The sequence below is a fragment of the Notothenia coriiceps genome, unplaced genomic scaffold, assembly GCF_000735185.1.
Source record: "Notothenia coriiceps isolate Sejong01 unplaced genomic scaffold, NC01 NC01_scaffold00000497, whole genome shotgun sequence".
NCBI classification, from domain to species: Eukaryota; Metazoa; Chordata; class Actinopteri; order Perciformes; family Nototheniidae; genus Notothenia; species Notothenia coriiceps.
This window is the reverse complement of record NW_011333198.1, coordinates 70,664-82,349: the sequence shown is the minus strand read 5'-3', so window position 1 is coordinate 82,349 and position 11,686 is coordinate 70,664. Positions and strand designations below refer to the sequence as shown.

General features: G+C 44.4%; 1 protein-coding gene across 1 annotated transcript; it reads left to right on the top strand.

The window, feature by feature from the left end:
* The first annotated feature begins 852 nt into the window (after positions 1 to 852).
* Positions 853 to 10,696, top strand: and2 (actinodin2). Its single transcript, XM_010782548.1, has 7 exons — positions 853 to 1,422; positions 5,122 to 5,228; positions 5,744 to 5,835; positions 7,286 to 7,330; positions 7,881 to 8,059; positions 8,776 to 9,660; positions 9,882 to 10,696. The coding sequence occupies exons 1-7, from the start codon at positions 853 to 855 to the stop codon at positions 10,278 to 10,280; spliced, it is 2,277 nt and encodes a 758-aa protein (XP_010780850.1). The 3' UTR covers positions 10,281 to 10,696.
* The last annotated feature ends 990 nt before the right edge of the window (positions 10,697 to 11,686 follow it).

Here is an 11,686-nt window from a genome sequence, read left to right as displayed (position 1 = left end):
CTGTTTGTTACCGATAAATTACAAAAACAGAAGGATTATGCAACAAATCCTGCTGCCTAGATTAATGGCAGCCGGCCTGACTAGTGGTGGGGGGATATGTGAGACACAGTTGCTACAGACACACTGTTGGATTTGAATCGTTTTTATTCATAATTCTCTCTTCAAACATAACCCCCCCAAAAGAGTATCTTCCGGTTCCCGCCGTTGCTGTTCCGCGCTGCCCGCGATAGCCCCCGCTTGGGACTGTTGCGGGTGCTGCAGGTGCTGTCGTTGCTGTCGCTGAGGACTTTTGTCTGAGCCAGCTTAGTGTGACGCTTATGTCGTCTGCCTGTTTCTGGCCACAGAGATTCATAGCCTCCACCATGGTGTGACACTGGGACGAACAGTCCGTCCGGAACTGATCGGAGCCTCTAGTAAATCCTTTCCTGCACCTTCCGTATAGCCCCCTGCTGTAAGGCCCAGAGTACCGTGGACCTGCGTCACCCACGCCACAATCCGCGCCTGCGAGACTGCGACTGACGCGCACGCGGTAGTGCAGTACTAGCCGCTTCACCTATCTCCTCAGCTCCACTGAGGACATGGTCTCGGACTGCTCGGATTTTCCACCATGGAGTTGGACAGCAAACGCTATATTGTTCGCCACTGTTGACGCCTGGAACGCCACTGGTGTATGCGGTCGGTCTGACCCGGGCACAATGACCGATTCTTTGGGGCAGGCGACATTACGGTCTCCTCACGAGAGGTAGAGGCCGTGCATGGCCTGCTTTGCCCACCGACTCCGTTAGGTTGTGCTCTGAGGAGGCACGTCGGCCCACATCCGTGAACCCCTCCCACTCTCGTGAGCGGGAACGTATGTTCCTACCGGAGCCTTCATTGTCCCCGGGTCCGCCGCCGCCCCCTCTGTCGTACTTCCTTATGGCCGGGAAGGCGTGGCCAGATCGGGTCACCTCCTGGACCCTGCTGAACCCGGGAGAACACCCCGGACAATATCATCCGGGAGGCGAAGCTCTCCTGAGCTGGGAACGGAGAGATTTCTCCAGGCGGCCCGATATAAAGATAAATCTCCGGGAGTTCCCAGGAGAATTCCGCGCAATCGACATGGCAGGAGCCGTGGTGGCGGAGGCGATTTTCTTAGGGATCACTGGAGATAAGGGATCACTGGATCATACGCCGGAACCTACACCGGGCCCCATATCTGTCCCCTCCGTCCATTCAGGTGATCGCCCGTCGAATGGAGGGGACGTAGTCGTCAGACTCGTGCCCGCCATTCGGATCCAGGAAGTCAAGGGCTTTGTCCCCGGAGTAGCCTACTCCTCCTGGACGGGCCAATCGTCCTCGGCAGCCGCAGCAGCGAGAGCGTCCGCTCTCTGCTGTCTGAGGGCCAGCGGGAGACGGGCACAATGTGAGCATGATACCCCGGGAGTGAGAGCAGCATTCGCATGCTCTATTCCCAGGCAGGACTCACACTGTGAGTGCCTGTCAAAGCTCATAATGTAGCCCGACCCGCATGCAAGGCAATCCCTGACGCAACCTTGATTTTCCTGACCAGTCTCCATCTTACCAGAAAACAAAGCTTTTTAGTAGGAATGTTTGCTTTTAGTAAGTAGCTCTGAAAAGAACTTGTTTTGCCTGACAATGTTTCTGCAATGGAGTGCTGAAGAAAAGTGGGAGCAGATTGTCGGGCCTACTTCCTATTTATACGGAAGTGAGCCCGGAGGTGGGGCCCACGTCATAGGTGGGCGTGGATTAAGTCTGTCAGTGCTGCACACGTGCAGAGGGATTACCCAATAGCGATAGCCTTAGAGGGTGAAGCCTTATACGATATAGAACAGTCAGATACCGTTAGCATAACAAACCGGTAGCTGTTGCTAGCTTGGTTAGCAGGGTGCATCTGTATTTCATGTTAATATTTATTAGGCTGCTAATTCTGGCTTGCTAAAAAACTAAACCAAAATGTACATGCCGGAAATATGGCAGCCGACTCTTGTCGCACTGAACAAGACATTCTTAGGCGACCAAAGTGTTTTAATTAACTTTGAAATTAAAGGTGGGGTAGGTAATTCACTTCAGAAACACTTCTTATTATATTCCATGGAATGCTTTTAACATCCCGATAGCAATGAATATATTAAATGCTTTGACAATAAACACATAGAAATATTTAATCTGTGGAAGCCGTGGCGCTGTAAAAAGCACGACCAATCATCTGAGCCGGCCCGGCTAAAATAACTGGATGGCCTACCTGCCTGTCAGCCTTCCATCTCGTGCACAAACTTATCTCGTGCCCTCATTGGTCATGTGCGCATTCGTGTGTGTTGGAGGAGGGGCTCTGAAAGCGAGTCTGTACTTTCAAATTCTAGCGCACTCGAGCTGGTTTCTCCAAAATTACATACCCCACCTTTAACTGAACTGTGAGATGGTTTAAGTTCTAAGATGCAAAACAAGGTAATGGCTATATTAATGTACTCTCATGGAAATGTATTCAGTCTTCAATCTTTATCTACCCTGCATTTTTGATCTTTTATACTCTAGATTGGACCATCATTTATAAAATGAACATTATGCTGTATTGCAAATTATTACAAACAACCACAAATGTGTTTTTATTGCGATACTAAATCATAGACTTCTTTACAATCTGACTTATTTTGCAACCAGTAGAGTTTCCCCACTGCTGGCCATTAGAACGAATGCACTTCTGCTTTGGCTTCACTTTTCAGACCAGGAAGTTGAAAAAACAGCTTTTCATTATTAACAATCTCTTGCTGGTTTATTCGTAATTTGAACCACAATTTAATTGCTAACATTAAAGCATTCAACAGGCATCATAATCTTTACAAGGGTCTGTGCTTTAATGGGCTGAGGCTTTATAGGTTTAAGCCCAAATGTTTAGTTAAGTTGTGTATTATCACATAAGAGACAGACATCTATCCTCCAATGATGGCTGTTCTGCTTTAAGCTGAAGAAGACAACCATTTGTCTTTTTCTGTGACAACCCCACTTATTTTGAAATGTGTAAATTGCAGGGATCATAACCAAAGCTGAGGCATCATCACTCATGCAAGAGAGACACGGTCCTATGGGACAAACTGTACGACAGTGGAAAACAATGAATTAAAAATAGATGGAAAATAATGACTCAAGTGGAATCATTTATTTTTGTTTGTTTTCTAATTCAATTAAAAACTTAAATCAAAACATGTTGACATCTAAATTGAGCTGATAGCTATTAATAAATAAACAGTATACTGTAAAAAAAAAAAAACCTCAAGTCAATCCAAACCATGGTACTTACTGTATAGCTCAGGGGGTTATTATCCGGAGGAATGGTCAAAAACACATGTCTACATATTGAGTGGAGGAGGGAGGCCTGAAGGCAGGGGCTGACATCTTCTGTTTTTTCTGTTTAATGCTTTCAAAATCCAACTTACTCTTGCTCTTGGTTCTCCAAAGCTGCCTACCCCAGCTTTAAAGTCTGTTAAGAGTTATGGCTCATTGGAAATATTTGCTAAAGAAATGCATGAATGCTGGAGGCTATGTGTTACCTTCTTCTTGTCCAATTGAATACATGAAATGCATGTCATTTTCCCTAAGGTGCAAGGTGACAAGCCATACCTATTTAAAAAACATTAAGCCTATTTTTCTGACAATGTTTTCCAACTCTGGATAAATGGTTGAAACATTACTTCTGCCTGGGGTAGATTAATTAATGCAATGTGTAACTACCAAGGTAATAATGTTGAAAAACATCCAGTTTAAGATTAACTAAAAAAAACACACTTTGAATATGACTGGTGGCGATGAATTCAGGGATACTTGAATTATCTCACGGCTGTACATCTGGAAAATCTAAGTATGCAGTATTTTCTTTAAGCAGCCTTTCAAATAGCCTTTGGGGTTGTTTTACTGTTTTCCAGCTAATGTTCTGGTTTCCATAGCTCCTGTAAGGTATATACATTTATATATTCCACTGGCATTGGCTGGAGGCTGTACAGGCTACGTGGCAGAGAGCGAGCAGCAGGAGCCTGTAGCAAACAAACAGGATGGTGTTGGCATGCTGGTCCTGATGTCTCTGCAGCTCCACAGCAGCTGCTGCATTAGTTTCCTCTATAATGACTCCAGATTCATTCATGTTGTTAAATAAAACTATGCACGACCAAAAAAATTAAAAAAATTAGTGAGAGAGGCAAACATTTTTTAATATTTCACATTAAGGTCTCATACTATTGCCAATAAATAAGTATAAAAAACAACAGTAGTAGTGCAGTTTGTACCTCTCCAACAGATGCTTACTCCTCTTACTGTAGTTCCAACATGGAACAGCTGAGTAACTTTATTCAAAAATGGAGGATAAATGGCTGCAAATTTCTAAGCCCGCGTTAACTTTGGAAACATAATCAAAAAGGCTGGTGCAACGTCTGCTCCACTGAAAATAAAAAAGTCACGTACCTGTCATCCTGGACAATATTCCTCAAACATTTATCACTGTGCTGATGCAACACAGGAGTTATTTCAGAAATATTTATTTTTGTTCTTTGAAGTCAATTTCTTCACAGGGACTATTCTAACGGAGATAAAGCCTATTTTTATTTACTGCTAGTTATTTACCGCTAGATTCTTTTTATGAATCCTTTTCTTCCTGAGTACCTTCAGCGCTACCTCTTGGGCTACTGCTTCCACTGAAAGTTTTATGAGCACCACCTCAGCGATAGCCTGCAGCAGTCCTTTATAAATCTGCTCTCCTGTAACAGAGGCCTCAAGCTGTGTGGATTCAGCATCTTACAGTTTTTTGAGTTTGCGCCCACAATATTATGTAGACTTAAAAATCTCTGAATCAACTGGTGGCTTGGATACAATGTCACCTTGCATGTTGAGCCCAAATTCCAAAGCTGTGAGGAGAGAAAAATTGACGTTAAATGGCACCTTGTTAATGTTTCTCCACTGAGAGTAGTCGTGCTGCTCACCTCTCCTAATTACAGGACCCCTATTGGTCGGACGGATGGCACGCAGGAGCCAATCCCAGAGCGCCCACCAGCATGCAGGGGCAGTTTGACATGCCTTTTTGTTTTTAATGATCAAGGGGGTTCCTTTAAAATGTTTGCCTTTCCGCCTGTCCCTTAGGTTAGAGAGCTCAGACAACCAGCAAGCCCACCCTCAAGAAGCTCGATCCAGAAAGCCGCTGGATCCCGAGGTGATCACAGGAGGCCTGAACTTCAGCCCCTTAGCAGGTAAGGACTCTTGTGCATGATGCTAAATATATTTGCAGCTATTCGAGCCACTGCAACTGCCTGCTTCATCGTCTGTGGTTCCAAAGTGAGAAAGTCTTCATATTTTTTAAATCAGAAGCTGTTATTTAACAGACAAAAGAACATTTCAGGCTTTTTCCCTGTTCGATTGTTCATGTCAGTCGCATTATATGATATTCAGATATTCATAATTTACGTCTTATTTTCCTCAGTAATCCCTGAAACAAATCTCTATTACAGCATGTCCCCAATCCTCTCCATTGTCTGGGTATCAGCCAGTTACATAAAAGCTTTCTCATTGTTCCAAGTGCATTGTCTTCTCATTTCCATATCTAACAAAACTCTCCACAGAAATAAAAGACACCAGATTCAATCCAAGTCTAGTTGAATTGTAATATCACAGTATAATGCCAGAAGTTCATACTTTATTAAGCAGCCTCAAATGCAATTCTGTTACAACATTATCACTGATTGTTGTTTCTGTCTTTTCCCCTCAGGAAGCATATAAAACAGAAAATGGCACGTTCTGGAAGACCATCACTTTTCCTGATCCACACAGGATTCCTATTAGCTATCGTTTTACTTCCAGGTGAGACTTAATGTACATATTTTAACTGATATAAAATGCTTCTTTGATTTTTTTTAACTAAGATGAACCACACTGAAGATACTGAGGTATGTTGGCGGATTTATCACCCTGCTAAGGATTTGATTAACGATGATACTTTGATAGGTTACATTTTTGAAACTTTGAATCTAATTTAGAGCTGCCCACTATTAGACAAATAGTAAACACGTTCATAGTTTTTGTCTTGACTACTTGTGGTTTCTTCTGTTGGCGATTAGAACATCTCCCGTAATCAGAAGGTTTAAAGTAAATATTTGTTTACGTTTCACTGATGAGAAACTCTACCAACCAACAAATTGATTAGTCGACAAAGTTGTATGGGTCTTTCCGAGTAAGCCTTACAAAAATAAAATGTGTTTTTCGTAAAAAATACAATAAATTAAAAACAATAATAGAAGTTTGTTGAATTTAGGTGTTTGAGACAAGTGAGACAACTTTGAAACACCATTTAGAGTCTCCAAGCTCCCTGGTTTAGTAACCACCTGCATGCCTTTTTAAAGGTCTTGTCCTTCATTTAAAAAGTCCACAAATATGTTTGTTTGGTTATTTCTCAGCTTGGTTCATTTGAAGGTTTTTCTCTGGCCTTAATTTTCTGTCTAATTTCCATTTAACCATCTCTCTTCCTTTGTGGAAGAATTTGTGTTTTTGCCAGCAATGGAATTTAGCACCATTTTCATTTTTTGTGTTCCTACGTTATTTGTCCTCCCTCCTTAAGGAGAAAGCATCCTTTGTTCCCTTGAAAAGTTATATAGAAATGCATATTATTATACATATTATTTGAATTATAACGTCCATGAGCATTGGCTTATTATTGAAACATAAACTACCTTCAATACCAGAAAGAACATTCTGTGTTGATGTGCATGGTAGCCATCTCTCTAGAGTCATAAAAAACATGAACACCTTCTCCTCTGGGAGATTTTCCATATTAATAAATGAAAAGGACCGGAAGTTTCTGCCATAATCAGCTGACTCCACTAGTTTTTTCTCGTTAACTTCTGAAGGAACCATCCCCCCCCCCTCGCAGAAGAGCGAGATGTACACAGACATGTCCCCCCCCCCCTCCAACCTCTCACTTTTACAGTGCATTGGTAATTGGTTTGTGTGAGGGCCCAGTCTTTGTAGTTTTACAGGTAAACTTTTAGGAGGCCCCCAATAGTTGCACAAGCTCTACTGGTCTGGCTCAAAGCCCAGCAGAGCGTGGGGCTGGGTGGGGGTCTGCAGGAGGGGGGGTGTTTAATCTGCAGGATGCTGCATGTGTTGGGGCGCCAGAGCCCCAGCACCTGCCGTGTTTCACCCACGGGCTTATTAGCATGTCAGCGTTTTCCCTGATGTTGAGAGAAAGCTCAACATCTGGTCCCATTCAGTGAGCGTCTCTGCTGCTGCTAATATGGCTGCTTGTGTTTTACAGAGTTTCTGGGGGCCGTGCCAGTGGAGCAGCGCAGGGAGGAGGAAGGTAAGCATCTGTGGTGTGGCATGTGGGACACCATGGCAGTTTAGTCAGTTAAAATATGGATTAGGGAGGTGGACTTTAAAAACCTCAATCATGGACAGAGATGATTTCAATGTTCTTCCTTTGTTACACACAGTCAGTAACTCACAGATGTTGGTGACAAAACAATTAGCTACAATTTGGCGAGGTGCAATACAGAACTAAAACAAATTTTTCTGACATCACTATGTAACACTGCAGCCTTCTATTGGCTAATGCTCCGACACATTGTACATGATAGGCTAAGGGACGGGACATCTCTAAGCAATTAGCCAATTACAACAGAGCCAGCCAGCTAACCAATCAGAACAGACTGGGCTCTGGTTTTAGACAGAGGGTGAAAAGAGGTGCTGCAACACAGGCAGAATGAAAAAATAAGCACTTTTTGAACGTTAAAGCATGTAAGTAGAGGCACAAAATACAAATATGAACCTGAAAAGGTGCATAATGTGTACTCTTTAAACCATTTGTAAGTTATTTATCCAGCACACTTTCTTTCCCTCTCTCTCCTCAGTGACTGCAGTGTCTGAAGATGTGAAGGCCGAGGCCATGGAGAACCCGAGGACTCTTGTTCGCAACAGAAGGAACATCTTCCCCGTCATGGCCCCAATGGGCCAAATACCCCATTTCAAACGCATGCCCGACTTCTGGGGATGGTACAAGCTCTTCATGAACAGCCACAACCAGGAGGGAGTGAGTGCAGTTTGTTTCGCATTAATCATCAGTTCCTACCAGGGAGGATTGACAATGCTCATTCTTTGCAAAAAATACTGATTAAACAGCATTCTTCATATGATAAATTAGCGATGCAAGTCCTGTTCCAGCATGTTATTACCAGTGAGAGCTCAGTGGTTTAAGATTGAGGCTGTATATAGATGAGAAACAACACAGTGAGCTGAAAAAAGAAAAACTCCTCCACAGAGGATTCGTGTGAAAGTGTTCATCTATAAAGGACTTCGTTTAAAGGTCCCATGGTGTAAAAAGTGAGATGTATTCACGTGATTCTTAGTGCTATATAATCACTGTGAAAGCATCAAAACGCTCAGTCCTTGGAGAATTACACGCAGCCTTTTTCAGATATCTTAAGCCTTTCACACGTCGTCAGGACTACTGCAATGTTGTGAAGTCAAAACGGTTCATCTTTTCATTCACTATATACAGTCATTTTCTGGAAGCAATTTTTGTGGCAGGCGCTAAACAGAGCGTTTCATAAAGGTATCTGCAGGCACACACTATGAGAAATAGGATGTGTTTTGAACATTAAACCATGTTAACATGTACTGGAAGTCACCCAAAAAAGAAGTATAAATCTGGAATTAAGTATAATATGCGTCATTTCATTTCCTATTTCTTGCGTGCAAGCGTAAATAATTCAATTATACATTTTCCCTTTCCACCCAATATTCCAGGTTGAGGATCTGGATCGTCTGTACATGAACTTCCTGCAGAACAAGCACAGGTCAGAGGAGGGCCCGAACTTCAACCACTACCTGAAGCACCTCAGTGAAATCTACAAAACCTGTGCCGACTCCGATGATCCCGAGTGCATCTCCGAGTTCACCAGCAAGCCCAAGGCCGCGCTGGTGATGCCCGAGGCCATCAAGACTGCCGACGTCAGGATGTGCAACCCTTACCTGGACCCCTACTGCCTCTTCCCCATCGGCCCCAAGGCTGCTGCGCCCGCGCCTGCTCCGGTCAAACTGCCCGCCCCCATCCTCACCCCCATGCTGCCCATGCCCATGAAGAGCTCCACCGGCTTCTACTACTACGCCCCCGTCCTGGAGCCCTTCCTCAGCGAACCGCAGAGGGCCGAGCTGCTGAGAATCTGCAACTCTGAGGATGTGGAGTGTCTGCAGTATCACCTGAGATCAGCCTATGGCTACCGCCCGGCCGCTGGCCCCGCCCCATCCTACGCCGCTCTCAAATGCGACCCCAAGGACCCGTACTGCATGCCCCCCCTGGTCCAGAAATCCCCCACCGGCTTCTACCACATGCTGTACCCCAGCTGTGACCCAGCAGTGGATCCTCTGTGTGTGACCGCCGCCCCGGCCCCCCTCGCTGCGGAGGAGGAACCCAAAGAGCAGCACTGCAACCCCCTGTTTGACGGCGGCTGCAACCCGCTAAGCGCCACCAAGCTGTCCGGACTCACCAGGCCCGTGTTGGAGTTCGCCCCCAAGGCAGCGGCTGCTTCTGGCCCCGCCCCTCTGTCCTGCGACCCTCGCTACGACCCGTACTGCATCCTGGCCGCCGCCGCCGCCCTGCGTAGGCCCGCCCCGCAGATGCCCGAGCACCAGGTCTGAATTTGAAGTCCTGCTACTAGATATAGTTGGATGTCTTGACTAATCTAGTGAAATACTGCTTGTTGAATGGTGCCACTAATTGTCTCTTCCTTTTCATTCAGTTTATTAAATGATTTAGTGAAATTAAATGGGTGTTGCAAAATGCTTTCACTTGCTTTCTATGATCTGTTTTGCATCTGTTTTGAACCAAACACACAAATCAATCAATTAACCAGGTCCGCTACAAGCTCGGCATCGAAGGCAAGACCAAGGATGGCCACGACTGCTACGTGCACTACGACAAAGACTGCACCCCCGTGAAGTATGGCTCCGCGGCCAAGGCCAACATCAAGGCTCCAGCCAAGCCTTTCTGCCATCCCTTCGACCCAAACTGCGGCAAGTTTGCTGCAGGACCCTCGGCCGTTAAGGCCCCAAAGCCCAGCAATGATGGCATCATCCTGCCCGACCCCGACTGCGACCCTGAGATGGACTTCAACTGCCGCCTGCGTCGCGCCCAGCCCGCTGAAACAGCTGCTGATGAGCCCGCGGCCGCCGACGAGCCCGCCAGAGAGGCCGCCATGCCAAACTTTGAAGACTTCCTGCGGGGCGTCATGAGCAAGCACCAGCAGAAATAACAACATCAATGCCTTCTAGATAATCTACCTGGCAGAAATGGAGCTCACTGTGTTGTCTTTAATCTTTATGGACTTCATGAACCACCTTTCACAGTATCACCAGCTCCATAACAAACTATAACATAAATCAGAAAATATTGCAGCTGATTTTCACAGAAAATCTGAACGCATCTTAATGTTGGTCTGCTTTACAAAAGGGGAATAATTCAAGAGGGCCAAGCAACATAGATCATGTGAAACTTGTGTAATAAATACTTCATGTATGTATGTTTGTAGAAAGAGTCGTATGTATAGATGTTTGATAGATTAGGGGTAGTTGTGTTAGTGGGCCATAATATCTCTCTGCTGTACATTCTCTGTTTCCATTTGAGTTACCCTATTTAATGTTGTGTTTCACATTTTTCTGTAACTCTGAACCTCGTAATGCTTCATCTGTTTAGTTTTTATGAAGTTCTTAATAAAAAATGAGTTGAAAAACTTCTGAATTGTCTTTCTAGATCTGCACTTTGAGGTCACAGACTAGAGATGAGAGGAAAGTATATCACTTGATGATGAGCAGCCAAACACCATTGCTAAAGTTTCAAGAATCCAACAAATATTTAAAAGTTTTAACATCATTTAATAAAGTTTACTCTGCACACAGCATTTCCTCACATCATCACATCAGTCCCCAGATGTTTCAACTAACATGCAGCACCGTGTCCAGCCTTACAGCCAGCTGGCACCAGTTTATTATCCACCATTATAAAAATAGCTGATTGTTGCTACATCTGCATGTTTAACATAATTTCCAAAAAAAAAGTGTTTCTAAGGTAGTACATTACACTGTCAAACTTCTACCTAATTAGAGATGTATCAAAACAGTGTTTTCCCACCCTTATTGCAAGATAAAGGAAAGCTTTGGCAATTTTCAACCAGCTTTGTGTCTTTTCAAAGTGGGTGGTACGTGCAAATAAACCATTTTTTGCTTCTCTCAACGTTACTGCAGCCTGGGGAGCTCTTGGCGCCAGTAACTGACGGAGGGAAGCCTGTGTTTACCGTGCAATGTAAAGATGGCTGCTGTTAAAAGAGCCCATCACTACTGTTAGCATTGTGTTCACAATGACAATGCTGATGTATAAGTGGTACAATAGTGCAGCTGAGGCTTATGGTGTTCTTGCAGGTATTTGGTCTTATTATGAGATGTTTAATCATGATCAAAGTATCTATAAACAGTTATATGACCAAAAGCCAATGGATTCTCAGATTGGGATAAAAGCGGTTGATCAACCATAATAGCAAGGCTAAAACAGCAAAGTGTGTTCCTGACAATGTCACAGCTGTCCACAGTTGTCTAAATTGTTAACAGTGACAAGGGGAATTCAGTAACACCTCGAGCAACGTGATTAATTAATCCCGAACAGTGT

Excerpts from the sequence above, each read along its gene's own strand:
- and2 (XM_010782548.1), top strand. The coding sequence starts at position 853 with ATGTTCCTACCGGAGCCTTCATTGTCCCCGGGTCCGCCGCCGCCCCCT. Across the intron at positions 1,423-5,121 it reads GTGAGCATGATACCCCGGGA|GTTAGAGAGCTCAGACAACC; the intron begins GTGAGAGCAGCA and ends CCTGTCCCTTAG. Across the intron at positions 9,661-9,881 it reads CGCAGATGCCCGAGCACCAG|GTCCGCTACAAGCTCGGCAT; the intron begins GTCTGAATTTGA and ends TCAATTAACCAG.